Source organism: Tenrec ecaudatus, chromosome 1, assembly GCF_050624435.1.
Source record: "Tenrec ecaudatus isolate mTenEca1 chromosome 1, mTenEca1.hap1, whole genome shotgun sequence".
Taxonomy (NCBI): domain Eukaryota; kingdom Metazoa; phylum Chordata; class Mammalia; order Afrosoricida; family Tenrecidae; genus Tenrec; species Tenrec ecaudatus.
In genome coordinates, this window is record NC_134530.1 from 63677611 (window position 1) to 63696756 (window position 19146).

At 39.3% G+C, this 19146-nt stretch overlaps 1 protein-coding gene and 1 non-coding gene across 4 annotated transcripts in view; both read left to right on the plus strand.

Annotated features, from left to right (window-relative positions):
• Positions 1 to 19146, plus strand: part of MACF1 (microtubule actin crosslinking factor 1) — a 384195-nt gene that overhangs the window by 199367 nt on the left and 165682 nt on the right. For all 3 annotated transcript variants that reach the window (XM_075554202.1, XM_075554201.1, XM_075554200.1), the window contains 16 exons: positions 218 to 330; positions 434 to 540; positions 1289 to 1408; positions 1538 to 1633; positions 2229 to 2356; positions 2449 to 2542; positions 2744 to 2898; positions 4632 to 4908; positions 5788 to 5916; positions 6898 to 6975; positions 7578 to 7739; positions 9428 to 9532; positions 10146 to 10241; positions 11678 to 11803; positions 14931 to 15083; positions 16882 to 17036. In XM_075554202.1, coding sequence (XP_075410317.1) covers positions 218 to 330; positions 434 to 540; positions 1289 to 1408; positions 1538 to 1633; positions 2229 to 2356; positions 2449 to 2542; positions 2744 to 2898; positions 4632 to 4908; positions 5788 to 5916; positions 6898 to 6975; positions 7578 to 7739; positions 9428 to 9532; positions 10146 to 10241; positions 11678 to 11803; positions 14931 to 15083; positions 16882 to 17036 — 2094 coding nt within the window. The remainder of the gene's footprint in view (positions 1 to 217; positions 331 to 433; positions 541 to 1288; positions 1409 to 1537; positions 1634 to 2228; positions 2357 to 2448; positions 2543 to 2743; positions 2899 to 4631; positions 4909 to 5787; positions 5917 to 6897; positions 6976 to 7577; positions 7740 to 9427; positions 9533 to 10145; positions 10242 to 11677; positions 11804 to 14930; positions 15084 to 16881; positions 17037 to 19146) is intronic.
• On the plus strand, positions 10953 to 11116 carry LOC142437940 (U1 spliceosomal RNA). The gene has a single exon (XR_012782438.1). It is a non-coding gene; the product is annotated as a U1 spliceosomal RNA (small nuclear RNA).

Genomic DNA, 19146 nt, shown 5'->3' on the forward strand with positions numbered 1-19146 from the left:
TTTTCCATGAACTCTTGTATGTTGGTAAGTTTGGAATTAAGGAACTCTGGACTCTTGTTAGATCATTAAAAATGGAATTAGAATCTTTGAAACTTCCTGCTTTCTCCCTCACTTACTTGGTGTTACCGCTGGGAAATTCTAAGAGGCTTTTTTTGGAATGAGATCATGTTTGATGTGTATATGGAGGCCTTTCATTTGCATTGATGAACTTTTACAGACCTGATTTGGTAGATATGGAGAGAGTACAAATCCAAAGCAACCGAGAGAACCTGGAACAGGCTTTTGAAGTGGCAGAAAGACTGGGGGTCACCCGTTTACTGGATGCAGAAGGTGAGAGATCATAAAACTCGGGCAGGCTGGGTATATATTTGTGAGTTTGGGCAGGCAGTCATGGCTCCTTTGCTCTGAGTGAGTGTTTTCTTCTCTCTCGCAGATGTGGATGTACCATCTCCAGATGAGAAGTCTGTTATCACTTATGTGTCTTCAATTTATGATGCCTTCCCTAAAGTCCCAGAGGGTGGAGAAGGAATCAGTGCTACGGTAAAACAGTGGTTTTCTAAAACTGTTTGGGTGAATTAGACAAGTGTTTCTTAAGCATTCGCTGGTATTGCTGCTGTTATTGTGTGCCCTCAAGTCAATTTTAACTCGTCGTGACCTTATATGATTCTGTAGAAATGATTCAGAGGGTTTCTTAGACTGTTACTTTCATGGATCAGATCATCAGGTCTTTTCTGCCATGGAGTGGCTAGTGGGTTGGAACTATTGACCTGACCTTTCAATTAGCTGCACAGCACTTAAGAAGCATGTCACTAAGGGCTCCTACTCCGTTCAGATAATCTCCTACTCCTATCATGGAATTGTACTTGACTGCTAAAAAACCAATTCTGCATGCTACCAATAATTTTGTACTAGCAGAATTTTTTATTAAATTCTGCCAGCAAAAAATGCCCCTGCCATCGCTACTTATAAATCAAACTGAGGCAGTAGTTTTTCATCCTCTAATATTAGCTTGATTATGTGTATCATAGAGCTTTTCTGAATATGTCTAGTATCTTAGTTCTAGGTGTTAGGGAATTGAATCCCATACTAAAAGCCCATGGGGTAGTTTGCAACTGGGACTCTGACCTGTTCAGTTAGCTGCATAAAACTTAATGGAGGGACTGAGCAATTGTCTTAAGCCATTAGAAGAAAGGATTTTATGTGGTGTGGGGTGATGTGAGCTACTTTGTTCTAGACTGTTTTGGGTATTACTGATGAGAGGTTGTGTGATGTTTACCTCTGACAATAGGAAGTGGACTCCAGGTGGCAAGAATACCAAAGCAGAGTGGACTCCCTCATTCCCTGGATCAAACAGCACACAATACTGATGTCAGAGAAATCTTTCCCCCAGAACCCTGTTGAATTAAAGGTAAAATCATGGCTTTAAATTACTTTTAGAAGTTTATTCTAAGGAGTAAGTCTCAGAGCTTGCTGTTGCTTGTTTTGGGGGGAAATTGCTTACATTCATCCATTCATCCCCAAAATGTTCATGTTATAGGCACTCTATAACCAATATATACACTTCAAAGAAACAGAAATTCTGGCCAAGGAGAGGGAAAAAGGAAGAATCGAGGAGTTATATAAATTACTCGAGGTAAGGAAGGAAGCACACCCTCTGCTGGGACTTGGGGTTTGCTGTTGTGTACTGTTGTACTTTCCCTTTAGACAAATTTCCCTGCTCCGCTCCAGACCAGCACTTGTAACAATACTCTGAGAATGATCTTCAAATTTTGGCCAAAGGAATAGCTTTAATCATCTTTAAAAGGACAAGTTGAAAATGGTATACATTTACTCCACATTCTTAATTTGTAGATGAGCTTTTCAGTTCTCAGAGTGAAGTATCCTTTTCTTAGGATATCAAGTAAAGGGACTTTCACCAGCATTTTGATTCCTGGAGTTGAGCTTATTGAGAAGACAGGAGGGCTTGGGAGGAGTAGCACCGTGCAGGGATTTAGATCAGGAAGTCCTGGATTTCAGAGGTCGGATCATCCCACCTCCATCCTACCTCAAGGTGAAATCCTAATGTTCAACATGCCCTTGTCTTTTTGTTTATTTTGGGTTTTTTCTCTTATTAGACATTGGGAAAATAGCTGAATAGTGAGATAGTGAAACAAGAAATAAGTTTATAAAGAAACAGGACTGAGGTTATGAGTGCATGTTTGAACTGTGAGTATCTCTGCCTTTTTTAGGTGTGGATTGAATTTGGCCGAATTAAACTGCCTCAAGGATATCACCCTAATGACGTGGAAGAAGAGTGGGGAAAGCTCATCATTGAGATGTTAGAGCGAGAGAAATCACTTCGACCTGCTGTAGAGAGGTGGGTCGGGAGCCTGAGGGTGATCTGACATTTATTGGGCTGCTTTAGGCCCTGAGCTTGAGTGATTTTTATTTTGTTTTATTTTATTTTAGGCTGGAATTGCTGCTACAGATTGCAAATAAAATCCAGAATGGTGCTTTGAACTGTGAAGAAAAACTGACACTAGCTAAGAATACACTGCAGGCTGTGAGTCCCTGACTTTTATCTCACTTCTTAGGCCACATGCTTTGTACTTGTCACCTTCTGCTCTAATGGTTGAGGTGACAGTTGAGGAATCCAACTGTGTTATGTCCCTTCTTGGAACTGCGATGGACACCTTGGTTCCTCAAGCTCTAGTGAGTGGCAGCTGTGATTGAGTGGCACACATTGTCTCCCTTTCTCTCTCAGGATGCTGCCCACCTGGAATCAGGACAGCCCGTGCAATGCGAGTCAGATGTCATCATGTACATTCAGGAATGTGAAGGTCTCATCAGGCAGCTGCAGGTGGATCTCCAGATTCTGCGGGATGAGAATTACTACCAGCTGGAAGAGTTGGCTTTTAGGTGAGGCACAAGGAACTCAAAAGGGTGGATGGTTAATTTGCTGCTGAGGCTTGGGTACCAAATGTGGATCAAGCACGGATTTGGTCCTTGGAGGTCATTTAGGGTGTGTGTGACTCAGTGGGGATACTACAGGCATTGGGGGCAGGAACATTCTTGTGGAGGACAGTTTCCAATCATTGCAGACCCCCTGACAACTAAATACCTGTAGAATCCCCCATTCATTGTGACCTCTTAAAATGCTCGCACATTTTAAGTGACACGCAGCGATGTATAATCTCATCTGGTCTAGGACCACTGGTAATCAACATACTTATTTTATAGAGGAGGAAAGGAGACTCAGAGAAGATGATTATTTAAAGTGACACAGTTAATTTGTCAGACCTAAGACTGGGACCTAGAATGGTTTACCCAATAAACAACATAGGAATGTGCTTAGGGCATTGAGAGAATAGGGACCTCAATCATGCAAAGCAAATGCTAAGCAGACAGGGGATAAGGAGATGTGAGTGTTACACTGGGAGGGAACTGGCAGGGCACTAAATGAAATTGATATCTGCCCAGTGCATGCAAATGTGCCAGCAGGATAGAAAGCTCACACAGGTTAAATTATCCGTGCGCAGCTGTGAAGCCCCTGCCACCTCCACTCCTTGTTGACCTATGTCTGCTGTGCTCCTCTCTGTGTAAATGAAACTCCTTATTCCGGTGGTTCTCTTGAGAGTATACAGTTTCTCTAATAAAAGAAGGGAGTGGTGGGCTATTGAGTCTGCTCTATCTAAAAATATAGTAATTAGTAGTAATATTTGTTTTCTAGTGACTATGCTTTCTTTTATGATATCTTTTGTATTTGTTCTTTTATAATTTTTGCATTTATGCTAAATTTATGCAAGCATCAACATGGAAGTATGAGTTGTTTACAGTTGGATTGTTAAATGTCAATATTTCTTTGCGGGAGATCAAAGGAATTTTACAGTGATCATTGCAGCAACTAAGTTCAGTGATTGATTTTCTTTGTTAAAAAATATATGGAATATTCTTATTGAAAATGGTGATTTATTGTTTAAAAAAATCTCAGTACCCACACTCACTAAAATTTTATAATTCATATCCTACTAAATTGGTACACACAACTTTTGGGTTCAATCATCAATTTTGTAGTTGCAGTTAAAAAAAGTTGCATCATAGTTAAAATGCATGTACACACACGTATATATGAAGGGGCTTCTAAAAGTTTGTAGAAAATTGAGTTAAAAAAAGAAAATTGAGTTAAAAGATACTGTAGAAACCTAATCTGTATAAATTTTCTCTGAAAATACAATAAGATTTTATTTATGCTGTGATGTTTCTATGAACTTCTTTAAGCCCCCTCATGGATAACTTACCTATTTCATTCAAATGCATGAATAAACAGAGGAGACAACCTCACAGATTTGTACCCACATATCTTAACCTCTAACTCATTGTTCGTGCTGTTATACCACCCAGGAGGCTGTGTAATTAGGTATTGACTTGCTTCTTTCCCATTAACACAGTGATTTGGCTTTTACTTCAAAGATGACTCTAAACTAGATAAAGATATTAACACTATCACCTTGCATTCATATAATTTTTTATAAAGCACTTACTTTCTCTGCTATTTTTTTTGAACCACGTCTTTGTAAAATGAATTGGGAAGATTTTATTTTTTTAAAGTGTGCTAAAACTGCAAGTAAGTCCTTTCTTTTCTCCTACTTCAGGGTTATGCGTTTGCAGGATGAATTGGTCACTTTGCGTCTAGAGTGTACAAACCTGTACCGGAAGGGCCATTTCACGACTCTTGAATTGGCTCCACCTTCTGCCTTAACCACTACTCACCTAAAGGCAGAACCTTTGAGCAAGGGAACCCATTCTTCTTCTACCTCCTGGTTCCGAAAACCTATGACTCGGGCTGAACTTGTGTCTATCTCCTCCTCGGAGGATGAAGGCAATCTCCGATTTGTGTATGAACTACTGTCTTGGGTAGAGGAGATGCAGGTGGGTATATACTCAAAATGTGTCTGCATGGCACTAAAGCTTACTGAATCCATCATCTTTTTCTAAGAGAGCTACGATACTCTGTGCCCTTGTATAGATTATCTTAATTATTGATGCTGCCTGGGACCTAAGCTTAAATCTTAGTTGGATAAGGTCAGCCCATATTCTCAAAATCCTACACAATATGGCATAAACTTTCAAAATTTGGAGCCCTTTGAGAATCTCTTCCCTTCAGCTGACTGTGCCTAAGTGGTGGGAGCCTATAGTAAAAATCGCAGTCTATGAGCTTCAGTGATCCTCATTGGCAAAGGAGTTTATTCTTCAATTGAAAAAAATGGCCTCAACTCTTAGGAAAGCTGGTACATTTACAATTCAGACTTGATGTTGTAGGTCTTTTTCTTCTAGCCTTCTCACCCTGTTGCTGCATGCTAAATTTTTTCCATTTCCAGAAAACAGATTCTCCATGCATCAACAAAAGCTGTTTAAAAATCCTCTCCCATTAAGTAGTAGTTGAAACCATGAATTAAGTGGAATATTTTAGTAGTTTATTATTTTTGCCTGTTTCAATTGTAAAATGGAGAAGAGACTCTAGAAAGGGAAATGCATATATTCAGCTGATGAAGACCCTGTCCCGGATAATAAATTCAAGAATGTAACCTCATAAAGCAGCAGCAAGAAATGGCCTTTGCTGCTTCTTGAGGATGACTTTAGCATATTTTCCTGTAATAGGTCATAGAATGATGATGAAAGTGTAGATGCCCCTGTGCCTAATCTTCTGCCCCTAACCCACATACCCAAGTGATTCTAACAATTTTCTTTTTTTTTTTTTTGATTCTAACAATTTTCAATGCATTATTATATTGAATTTTTCTTTTGTAGATGAAACTGGAGCGTGCAGAATGGGGTAATGACTTGCCCAGTGTGGAGTTACAGCTGGAGACCCAGCAGCACATCCACACCAGTGTAGAAGAATTGGGCTCTAGTGTCAAAGAGGCTAGGTTGTATGAGGTGAGGGGCATTCTGAATCTATATGAAGCACGCACAGCACAGCTGTCCCTAGGAAGAAAGGGGCTCTGGAAAAATAATTATAGCAAATGTTGTATCCTGTATAACAGCAGATTACCTTTCACACTATTTTAATCTTTGTAATAACTTTGAGAAAAGTATTTTAATTAGCCCCTGTTTAATAAAAAATAATGGTAGGTTCTTAGGTCAAAAGGGATGCTTCTAGGGAGGGTGGAGGGAAGGTTAGGGAGAGAGGGGAAACCGATTACAAGGATCTACATATAACCTCACCCCTGGGGGACGGACAGTGGAGAAGTGGGTGAAGGGAGACGTTGGATGGTGTAAGACATGACAAAATAATAATTTATAAATTATCAAGAGTTCATGGGGGAGAGGGAGGGAGGGGAAAATGAGCTGATACCAAGAGCTCAAGTAGAAAGCAAATGTTTTGAGAATGATGATGGCAACAAATGTACAAATGTGCTTGACACAATGGATGAATGTATGGATTGTGATAAGAATTATACAAGCCCCAATAAAATGATTTAAAAAGGGGGGGGATGCTTCCAAACTCAGACTTGATAACTCAAAAAGTTCATGCTCTTTCCATTTCACCATCTGTCTGCAATAGAGATCACTTGTAGAAAACTTTAGTCACTCCCATTCCTGTCTTTCCACTTTCAATTTCAGTGCTCTTTCAAAAAGCAACTGGCTTGGGAGTCATTTGGCACAGGCTTTGCTTAGAAACCCCTCAAAAGTGCCGGAAGCACAAGATACTGAAGTCTGTCAGTTGTATTCGCCTGCCGGACTCTGGCCCTTGGTGCTGCTGCATGCTATAAAACTGACCCCCCAGGAGGGTTGACTAAGTTTCTGTAGCCAGTGCTGTTTGTGCAGGCATAATGTCTACATAGTTGAATCCATAACATAGTTATGCTTTTGTTTTTCTTTCTGTAATGTATTTTCATTTAATTACTTTCTATCCAGGGCAAAATGTCCCAGAATTTCCATACCAGTTATGTTGAAACTCTTGGGAAGCTGGAAACACAGTATTGTAAATTGAAGGTGAGTTTTAATTAACTATATTAGCTTCTTCCTATGGAGAATTTGGTTCCCTCCAGTACTTCTCATTTCCAATTCTGCAAGCTCATGGCTTGGCTTGTTTTGCTTTGCTGTTTGTTAGGATAGATCATGGATTGTGTGACTATTTGTCTATATTGTAACCTTTTCTAGAATGTTTTAATGGGCCAGAAGCCTTCAATCTAAAAAGTTTTAAGTAACAGCGTCCTTCATAGCAATCATGCTTCATCAAAGCAGTGGCTAAACGTGCATTGAGACATTCAATACTACAAGTTTGAGAGAGAGCGAGCCCATTTTTAATCTGCCCTGGACTATCACAGCTGTCCACTTCGGACAGTCCTAGATCCCTTTTCATTCATGGAGCCCCCACCAAGGCCCTGTGAGTTCCAGCTTTAGCTAGAATTGAAGATGGCTCTGAGAGTCCTCTATGAAAATTTGAAGCTTTTGCTAAACTTGGCTCCATGGAGTAGCCCTCAGGAATAGAAAAGCAAGGCTAAGTTCACTTCCTTGGATATTTTTGCCTTTGTTTTCAAATGTGCTAGATGCACACAGTGTTAATTTAACCTTGTAATCTTTGCTTTAACTAGGAAATGTCTAGCTTCCGGATGAGGCACCTTCAGAGCCTGCATAAATTTGTCTCTAGAGCTACAGCTGAGTTGATCTGGTTGAATGAGAAGGAGGAGGAGGAATTAGCATATGACTGGAGTGACAACAATCCCAATATCTCAGCCAAGAGGAATTACTTCTCCGTGAGTCTAGCACAACAAGCCTGTCATGTTTATGTAAAACCAGCAGAATACAGAGGGGCTAGTCTGCCGAGAGCTTGGGTTTCTAGCCAGGTAGACCCAGCTTGTTGCTGCCCTATTTGCCTATAGGGGGTGTATAGGCGAGAGACAGTAGAATCCTAGATTAATTTTTTTACAATCCATCTAAATAATATTTGGGGTGAATGGAGCAGCAGTATGGAAGCTGAGTCATTTTGACAATAATACATCATTTTGGAATGAGAAATAGCTGAATTTAAATGTTGTATCTCTCTGACCTGGCCCTGTGACCTTGAGTGAGTCATTTAATCTCTCTGGGCTTCTATAAAATGAAATAATAAATGCCATTTCAAAGGATTGTTAAAAAGATTGTGTAACATTTCATAAGCTAATGTAGGCAAAATATAATGCAGGGTTTGACACATAGGACAAATTTAGCTATGGTTTGGTGGTAATGATATTTAGTAATCTTCCTAATATCTTTGTTGGCATCAACAATATTATTTAACTAGGACAGAGGTTGGCAAACTGGTTCTCCAAACCATATGCAGCTATTTAGGCTCTGACATATAATTGAAAATTAAAACAAAACTATATTCAGATAATGGTGATTTCATTTGTAAAAAATATATGTATGACTCAGATAATTTTTAAATTGTTGGCAAGGACAAGATTGGCATTTCTGCCTCAAAAGTTTGCTGATCCCTGAACTAGGGTGTACTATTGGCTTCGTATGTATTCTGAATTCTGTTGAACTCATTTAGTAATTTTTGGCCTTATATTTTTAATTTGTAAAATGGGAAGAAAGCTCTGCGTTGTACAATGGCATGATGTTTTTAATACTTTAAAATGGAAGATGTAAGCAAGTGAGTGGAGGTTACATGTTGCTGCTTTTAGCATTTTCACAACTCAAAGAATTTTCAGGATTTTGTCAACCTAATCGTGAACACACAGTTTTGCTCTGTACATCTGAGATTGCCATGTATTGGAATTGACTCGACAGCCAGGAATAACAACAAGCACTATACAGATAAGAGAGTATTTTTCCTATCATTTTAACTCCCTGGTCGCTGATTCCAGGGGCCTAGATTTCTTAAGAAATGTTAAGTTCATTTTGGTTGGAGAATGGTTTGTGATTCTTTAGAAGCAAAAAGGAAAGAAGGAGTCATATGTGGATAATGTGAGAATTTAAATTAGGCTTTCTAACAGTGATACAAAGGAAGTACCCCAGAAGCAGTGCCAACTTCACAGGCGATCCTGCATTTCGATGGGTCCTGGAGGACTGAGAGTCAGGAGGCCATTAGTGGTAGAAAGAGCAGTCTGAGCGCAGCCTGGCAGTTAGTGGTACCAGTTTTCACCTGTGCCGTCAGTATGGGTACCATCAGTGTGCCATCTGCTGTCGGAGGGTACAGACAAGAGCCATCTGCGTCAGGCAAATTATCGCCTTTCTCTGCCCCTTGTGCTCATTCCAGGTTTCATCTCTTTGCTGAAATCCCATGTCTTTTGTGAATCATTGTCCAATCCCAGCATTTTCTTCTCTGAAATATTTTTATATGGCACTCGGCCTGTGCTATAGGCCCCTTTAAGATAGAGCAGGAGGGAGCGTAGCCTTTTCTGCTATTGCTGCCTTTGCATGGAAGGCACTTAATGCAAAAATGGAATTAAACTTTCAGGAGTTGACAATGGAACTTGAGGAGAAGCAGGATGTGTTTCGGTCTCTACAGGACACAGCAGAACTGCTGTCACTTGAGAACCACCCAGCCAAGCAGACTGTGGAGGTATGTGGTTTAGAGTGGGTGAGAGGCAGGTCTTCAAAGGTCGTTGGTAAACAGTATTCAGATTGGAGGCTTTGTTGGGCTGAGAGAGTTGGGGAAAACCTCCAGGATGTGGACCTTATTCGTTTCCTTCCCGTGCTCTTCTTATTGCCCTTAAAAGACTTCAGAGCAATTTTGATCCTCTAAAAAAGAATGCTAAAGAGCAACAGGAGGTGATATATCCACCCCTAACTTTATGGGACAAAGCCATGTAGTCCTTTCGTTTTCAAGTAATTGTCCACAGAAACCCTTCCTCTTACTGGTGTAGTCTTTTTTCTCCTAACAGGGAGATGGTGGAGGAAGCCAGGATGGGCTTATGAATGCCTGGGTTTTACTAATTAAATCATTTAGTTAGGATTTTTCAGTGTAACCTCTTCTAACAGAACTATGTTGGTTAAGAAGCACAGGCCCCCTCTTTGTGGGAAGTATCATTGAGCATATATCAGGTGTCTTCCTGTTTTTTTTTTTTTTTCGGTTGACCTGTCATGAGCAGAATTGCACTTAGCTGAGAGTATGACACATTCATGTTGGCTTTGCTAAACTCACGCTGTTCTGTCTGTGCGCTTGGATACCATAGGCTTACAGTGCTGCTGTTCAATCCCAGTTGCAGTGGATGAGGCAGCTGTGCCTGTGTGTTGAGCACCATGTCAAAGAGAATACTGCTTACTTTCAGGTATGTTTTCCTATATGGTTGGGGGGCGTGTAGTGCACATGCATGCATGTCTGAGGGTGGGTATGAACATCTGCCCATCAGAGAGGGTAAGAGATTATGTCTGCATGCAAGGTAAAGGTGAGATAAAAGACATACCTAAATCTGGTAGCTTTTACTATATAAACTATCACTCCCAAATTTATTTAAAACAAGTGATTTCATTGGTTCATGATACTATAGGTTGGCCATTTGGTCCAGGCTCGAGTAATTCTTCTAATTGCTAGAGCTTTTTTTTTTTTTTTGCTGCAGGCAGCTGGCAGGTAGACTAAGGCCAAGAGGCTTCCCTCAAATATCTGATAACTGGTTGGGCAGGTTAATAGGGATACAAGGCCAGGTGCCTCTTCCAACAGGCTGGCTTAGGCTTCTTCACAAAGTATCTTTGCTCTTCAAGCTGCAAAAGAGAGCAAACCCCAGTGTACAAACACTTTTTTCTGCTTCCATTACATTTATAAATGTGCCATTGTCTAAAGCAAGGCATGTGGCCAAGCTCAGATACAAGAGGAGGAGAAAGAGACGACATGTTAATACAGAAGCTGCACAAACTCTTGTGACTAGTTTCTCTTCTTGTGAGCTACAACCAAATAAAGAATATACTATTTGTTTTCAGGTTAGGGTAGAGGAGGAAATAAATTGTTACCTCTGTTTGTCTTTGCCTTAAATTATCTTTCTTTTATACTTATTTGGCAGGGGAGATACCATGATCACAAAGGTGGTTTTCCCAGGGCGAGGCTCATCCATTGCACTCCGGATGTGCTGACCCCTGCGATTTCCCCAAATGGGGGAAACTCGACTGCAAAATTTGTGGTAGTGGGGGACTGCGTTCACGCTCTCCAAATTTTTTTTTAATTATCTTTTATAATTTTATCAATGAGTTGAACCATACTTAACTCTTAACCTCTAGGCTTTTCATGAAATGTACCTCACTAAGCGCCCAAAGAGGAAAGCACAGGGGTTTCTGAGAATAGGAAGCAGGCTAATGTCTCTAGAAGGCTCTGTGATGGTCACTAGGGAGCCTTTGCTACTTTGGTAGTTAGGCACGGGACTGCTAACTGACAGGCTAGCAGTTTGAACCCACTTGCTTAAGATGTGGTAGTCTGCTTCTATAAGGATTTCCAGCATCGGAAACCCTGCAGAACAAGTTCTGCTCTATGAGTTGGAATCAGCTTGATGGCAATGGGTTAGGGTGTTCTTTTGGTGTTGGTCCACTAATATTTTGGTGACATGGCACTTTAAGTCCTCCAGTTTAAACATCGATGGTCTTTGTAGTGGACTGTCATGGGCCCAGTAGAGTATAAGCCTCTCTGCTATGTTTTGCACAGTAAGATTGTTCTTTCTTAGCCAAGATCTCAGCATTGTGATGTATGAGCACACGGTATCTTCCCCTCATATCCCCACAGTTCTTCAGTGATGCACGAGACTTGGAGTCATTCTTGAAGAACCTCCAAGACTCCATCAAACGAAAATATTCTTGTGACCACAACACCAATCTATCCCGCCTTGAGGACCTGCTCCAGGACTCTATGGTAGGTGTTAAGTCACTGGGGATGCTTACTTCTGAGAAACAGAGTAAAGCATATCAGCTGCTGCTATTGATATTCTTGAAAGCAAGGTGTGGTGGGTGCTGGCACATGCTATTAAGTTTGGCTCACATTCAAATAGAGCTTAATCAATTGTGTCCTGTCCCTTTCTTTCACTTTCTTTCTTCTTTAATGAAGCTGTTTATAAGGTTCCTTTGAGTATGTTATTGAAGTTGTTTATAAGATTCCTTTGAGTATGTTATTGAAGTAAAAGCTAGTCATCTTCCCCTGGACCACTTAATGCTCTTCATACTTTCTTTGCATTGTTTCTATTTTAATTCAATTTCTAGAGACAAAGTAGAACATGAGAAATAAGGCTGAAGGGATTAGGAAGATCAAAGTCTTTTTCACTTTCTCATGAAAAGAGAATTAAAAATAATAATAATCCAGTGAAAGAGACCTGCATTAATTTTTTTCTTGGATATTCTGATGCCCTTGGGAAATGCCTGCCCAGCTACTACCTCCCTCCCCAGAAGACAAGGCTGGCAGTTTACTTCCTTACAAACTGCAGTCAAGGAACCATGGACCAGTTCTACTCTGGAACCCATGAGGTCGCCGTGAGTCAAAATTGACTCGACAGCAGCTGAAAACAATAATGAAGTTTTATAAAATTGATTTTATTCAATTAAGAACAATATTAAAATCTTATTTAGATGTAACAGAAGATGTGTCCATTTGTTCATGTAGCAATATTAGCTTTTTGAAAATAGTTTGTGCTTCCAGTATTTAATCCAAATAAATTTTATATTTTTTTCCAGATAATTATTATTCAGGAATGCTGATAATAAAATCAGCAGGACTGCTTACAGTACACTACTCTTTAGTTGTAGTAGTTACCTGTTGGGCTGCTACCCACAAGGTCAGCAGTTCAAAACCACCAGCCACTTTGCAGGAGAAAGGACAAGACTTTCTATTCCTTCCCATTAAGCTTTATAGTCCCAGAAAGAAACAGAGGCAGTTCTGCCCTGTCCTGTAGGGTTTCTGTGAGTCAGAATTGTCTCAATGGCAGGGAAGGAGAAGGGTTGACAAACTACTTTTTTTTTTTAAAGATAAAAATGGGTATGTAGTAGAGAATTTACTTTTCCTATGTACCAAAAGAACCCCACATCATTTCAGTAGAAATGTGCAAATTTGAATGTGAACCAGAATAATAGAAAAATTGTATCATTTTTGGGTGGTGGAAATATGAGCACTTGTGAACCTGAGTTGATTTTCTCTTTCCTCTTCTCTTTTGGTATACTTTCAGGTATTGAAAACCTCTGATTTGGTTTACATTCAGTGTTTCATCTGGCCAGTAGTCTGTTAATTTAATTAATTTGAAATAATAAATAATTTAATTAATTTGGAAGATAAACAAACCAGGGGCTTTTCAGCTGTTGTCTCTAGAATGTCTCTCTTAGCGGCACTGCATGTGGAAAGGAGGCAGACAGTCCTTGGCTGTCATCTCCTCCCTCCCACAGAGTGCCTTGCTGTCCCAGGGTAACTCCTCTGCTATGGTTGTCATGTCTTCCTTCCTTCTCTTCTCGAGGGTCGCTGCTCTCTCTCCCCACCTCTCCAGGTCAGGGGCACCGGGTTGGCGGCGTCATCGGGGCCTGGAGTCACCTGGGTCTGCTCCTCAGCTTATCCGACAGGTTCGGGAGCATCTGTCCTGGCTTCTGGTCCTTTTCAGAACTTTTACCACGCTGAGCCCATGGTCTCTGGAGCTTGAGATGTGTGACTGTGGGTTAGACAGACATTGACATCTTTAATGCAAGGAAACGGAACTGGGTAGACCAGCTCTCAAGTATGGAACAGTGTGGCTGTCTCCCTGATATATTCCAGTCCTCTTTCTTAACTAATCAGTTAAAGCTGTATTTCTTCCAATCATGCTCCCGGGGACAGGCACAGGTAGTTTATTTAAGCATTTCTTTTTCTTTACTTGCATACTCTTAATCTTTAGTGGCATTTCTTAACATTATTAACTCTTTACCCTCATCGCATCTGCTTCCATCCTAAGAAAGCCCTCTTCTTTTATACCTAAAATTGGGCTTGACATATCCTTATTAATAGATAAAACTTAATCTTTGCCACCTAATGGAATTGGTAGATTGCGGCCAATTTTGTTGACTTAGGTTTATTGGTTTTTAAGATAATTGGGTTTGCTGAAACTTGAGAGTTTCCATTTTGCATGCTATTTCCTTGAAACCAGTCATATTAACATGAACATGGCAAGTTACAAGGTGCTAAAAGGTAAACCCTAAGTAATTTACCATGATGCCTTCAGCAGCAGCATTGTTGAAGATTAAAATCTTCCTCTAGAAAACCAGACTCAATTTTAAGAAAGTGAAATACTTGTAGTAGAACTTGGAAGATGCAATTATTTTAAAAATTTTAAGTGTAATCATAGGTTCTCATAGTAGGAAAGCAAAAATGATTTCTGCCAGTGAAACTCTTAATAGTAGTGGCATCAGTGACAATAATAAACGTGGTAGCTATTATTATAAATAAATTACTTTATTGGAGGCTCTCACAGTTCTTAAAACAATCCAAACATCAATTGTATCAAGCACCTTTGTAGATATGTTGCCTTCATCATTTTCAAAATATTTTCTTTCTGTTTGAGTCCTTGGTATCAGTGCCTATTTTTTCCCTCCCTCCCCAGCCTCCCACCCTCATGGACTCCTGCTAAGTTATAAATTATTATTATTTTCATATCTTACATTGCCCGCTGGTTGATAGCTATAATTTTTAATGTCTACATTCATTGAACCTTACTTAGGGAAGTCTTTTGTTAATTTTACAGCCACATTCAGCAGCCAGAGAGATTTTTTCTTTTGTTTTTTTGCATGTGACTTTATGGTTTGTTGGAAGGACACAGGGCAAAAGCTATAAAATTTGGTTACACAGCACTCGGTAGGAGGCAGAAATATACTCTTACTTTATCCTTGTGTTTCTAAGATTACTCCACTAAGGACCCTACTTAACTGAGAAGTGACCTTCTCTGAGGGAGTGGAGCACTCAGTAGGCTTTGTTGGTGCTTTGTTGGTCACCCTGGGTAACAGTATTAATGTCTGTTTCTCTTCCCATTTTGTAGGATGAAAAGGAGCAGCTTATACAGTCCAAAAGTTCCGTTGCCAGTCTTGTTGGAAGATCAAAAGCCATTGTTCAGCTAAAACCTCGCAGTCCGGACCATGTGCTGAAGAGCACCATTTCTGTTAAGGCCATCTGTGACTATCGGCAGATCGAGGTGAGGAGGTGGGAAAGGGTACTTCTGAGAACCAGAGAAGGGAGAGAGAAGGGACAGATTTTTAGGGTTACGATAAGGAAAGAACAAACAATAATTTTCCACTTAGAATTTAAACCCGATCAATTTGACCTGCTCCCCGCCTCAGGAGGAGCCCTGGTGGTATAAAGGTTACGTGTTGACCTGCAATCCCCGTGATTGGCAGTTGGCAACCACCAGCAGCTCCTCGGGAGAAAGATTGGGCTTTCTGCTCGCATACAGTTACAGTCTCGGAAACCCATAGGAGCTTGATATGAGTCAGTATTGACTGATGGCACTGAGTACCTGCCTCAGTGGTTGGCATCCTCATTCACCCAGTTGCCTTAGCACTGAAAGATGTGGTAGCACCTGGCAGATGTTCATGGCTCTCCTTTCCCGCCCAACTAGCAGGCTCACCAAGCCAGTACTGTGTTGTGTGTATTACTTGAATCCCTGCTGCTACTACCCGAGTGTAGATCATTTGTTTCCTCCACTTAGGTCGCGGCTTCAACCTTCTTATTTAATGCATTCTTTATCCTGCCACTAGCATGATCTTTTTAAAAAATATATGTCACTCCCCTGCTTAAATGCTACAATTTCATGCTTTCTTGGGAGAAAGTGAACTCTTAATACAGATTACAAAGTCCTGTATAATCTCTCTCTACCTCTGTTGCCAAGACTGGATTATGCCCCTGGATTATTGTTCCTTGGTAACTTGTCATATTATACCATTTGTCACATAGTATTACTGCTTAATTATATAAGGAGCACCGGTGAGCCAATGGTTAAGTGCTTAGCTGCCGCCAAGTGAAAAGTTGGTAGTTCAAAACCACAAGCTGCTTTGAAGGAGAAAAGATCTGGTGATCTGCTCCCAGCAATATCACAGCCTAAGAACTACTTTGGGGCAGTTCTGTTCTGTCATAGGTGTTGCTATGAGTTGGAATCAGTTGGACAGCCCACAATAATATTGTTACTATAAGATATATTTTTATTTAATAGCACTAATATATGATTTTTGCTATCCCCCCAACCTCCTCCTGTGTTAGTTTCCTATATGTTCTGTGCTACACTAATGGGCATGTTACTAATGTGGGCACATTATTTTTGAAAAATAAGGTTCCCCACTATATTATGGGAATATAAACCATATTTGTGTGTTGCCTATTGTACCATTTGTATCCCTAGTGGCTTAGGGACTTTTAGGTACATGGGGGAACCTCAGTTAATATTGTAAAAAAGAATGAATAAATGAAAGAATGGGACTGCACTTTTCTATATCTCACTGTTTCTATCTTTTATATAAATAGGGATAATGAGGTTGGTAACTTGTTGCTCCTGCTAGCAAGAGAAATATTTGGCAATTCTAAATTGAGACTTTTCCAGGTATTTGGATGGGGTGTTAAGGAGGAAGGAAAAAGAAGTATCGCAAAGCCAAGCTGTGATTATTTACACCCCTTTCCTTTTACCCTACTAGTCGTCAGTGCAGAGATCGCGTTGAAAGATGTTTTAATCTCTTTAGAGCTCTCGCACACTGTTATCTGACCTTCAGTAAGCATTTTATAAATACTTGTATTCTTAATTTATGAGATGCCACGCATTTCCTATATTGCACATACCCATTATCCTTTTGTCAAAATTAGGGAACTGGACTAAGTGATACCAGATCTCAAAATGAATTTTTTCCTTAGTTATATCCCAATAATAACCTTGGGATAAGTGGACAGCTAATAAAGGATTGTTGGTTTAGATTCACTGACAATAATTTGTGGTTTCGTCTCTTCAGATCACTATTTGCAAGAATGATGAGTGTGTGTTGGAAGATAACTCTCAGCGGACCAAATGGAAAGTGATCAGCCCCACAGGAAATGAGGCAATGGTGCCATCAGTCTGTTTCCTCATCCCTTCACCCAATAAGGAAGCCATTGAAATGGCCAGCAGGTGACTGCCACTCATTACAGCCCTGACTGAACTGCTGCTAGAGGAATCCTTACGCATTTGTGAGCTCCTTGAGCAAAGGGAGTTTTATGTGCTTTTTTGTTTTGTTTTGTTAAAAGACTTCAAGACCTCCTAACCGGTCTACACACTCAACACTCCCAGATACATAATAGATGTTCCATCATACCTATATTAATTGAGTGAGACATAGTTGGTCATATTTACTTTTTCAGAAATTCTGGTTTATAAACTGTTTGTCTTCAGAAGATTGACCTTGTGGTGACAGCTAATTTTAAAAAAATTTCTACTTTATCAGGGCAGTTACATGTGCATATCAAAAGTTAAATTATACCATAAAGCACATAATAAAAACTAGTTATCAATCTCTACCCTCAACCCAGAGTTTTTCTTCCCAGAGTCAATTATTTTCCATTGTTTTAGCAAATTTTTCTCTAATTGTTAATTTCAAAATTTCTCAGTAATGTGATTTTTCTATCATCTGATTTGTTATTGTTGTTGTTTAACTTTGGACATTAGCTATTGACTTTCTAACTGTAGGAAATGAGGATGTAGGTGTCAACACAAACCCTTCTTTCTGAATACCTAGTGTACTTATATCTTGATGTTGATTAACATTGATATTTTCTGTTACTATTTTGATTCCATAGAAGTGTTTCATGTTGAAGCACACAGTACTTACTGTAGGTGATTGTCATGACATTTATTCCATCATGCCTTCTCTCTCTTGAATTCATCCTCTGCCACGCTCCTTGCTTACTCACCTCAAACTCCTGTTGGTGTACTTAATAGGCACTCAGTAAATGATTGTTGAATGAAAGAATGGATGAATATGTGCATGAATATATCTATAAATACATTTCCAAATATTTCTTGTTTATGTGAATTTGATTATGGCTTTGTTTTTTAGCTTGCTTAATTGATGAGACCAAATTTGAGGAAATATGGTCTACACAAGACTGCTCTCACTTCTGACACTAACATTAAGCGTGAGGAAATCCTTAAAATGACCCTTTAATTTGATAAAATTTACTAGAAAAATGCAGAGAATGCACTAAAGACTGCTGTGCTTTCAATTACATGCACATACACACGAGTGGAACCAGACCTACTTAATATTCCTCCATTCACTTTCCATCTTCCAGAATTGGACACAGATTATCTACTGTGGTCCTTTTCAATTTTCTTTGTCTATATAAACTTAAATAGTTTTTAATATCTACTGAAAAATATTACTGAGCTGTAATGGGATTGTGGAAGGTAGGAAAGATTAAAGTAATGAGTTTAATGTTTTTCATTTAACCAGATTATCTTGGCTTCCAGATTTCCATCTCTATTTTTTACATTTTTAGTTGTATATGAGTTTTAAAACATTCATTACATCACTTATTTAATCACATGGGATTTTTGTGTGAATTAAATATTAATTTTTTTATTATGTAGATTTCAATCTTGTATAAAAACATAGTAAAATAAACATCTATTGGCCCATCCCCCAGTTTCATATCACTCATATGAATTCATAGCCAATCTTTCAAACTAATCTTATCTAGGCTTTTTTACCCCTCTCATCTCCCCTCTCCCCCTTTTAATAGTATGGTGACATACAATTCACATATCATATACTTCAATAGTTCAGTCATATTTCAAAGAGTTGTCCAATCATTACTACAATTAGTTCTAGATATTTTTTTCTTCTCGTTGTTATTAGCTCCCCAATTCCCTCTAACTTCCCCATCTCTCTTATTTTTAAGGAAATCCTGGTTATCATTTTACCCTTAAATATTCAATGCAGTATATATCATGAAAATAATAACATAACAAAGAAAAGAATAACATCATAATATCATTATTACACCAACACAGTGAAATTCAATTTTTTTAATATCATAGATCAAGCTAGTGTTCAGATATCCCTGAGTTTCTCTAAATAACAAAATAAGTTAGTTTATTCCTGTAGAATACAAATACAGTCCATATGTAGCAAGCAAATAAATGTTTGATAATTCCTTTGAATTTATTTCGATCATTATCTAAAATAGATTTCCGAATTAAGTCCTCATTCTTCATCTCTAGTCTTTGTCTCACATTTTCA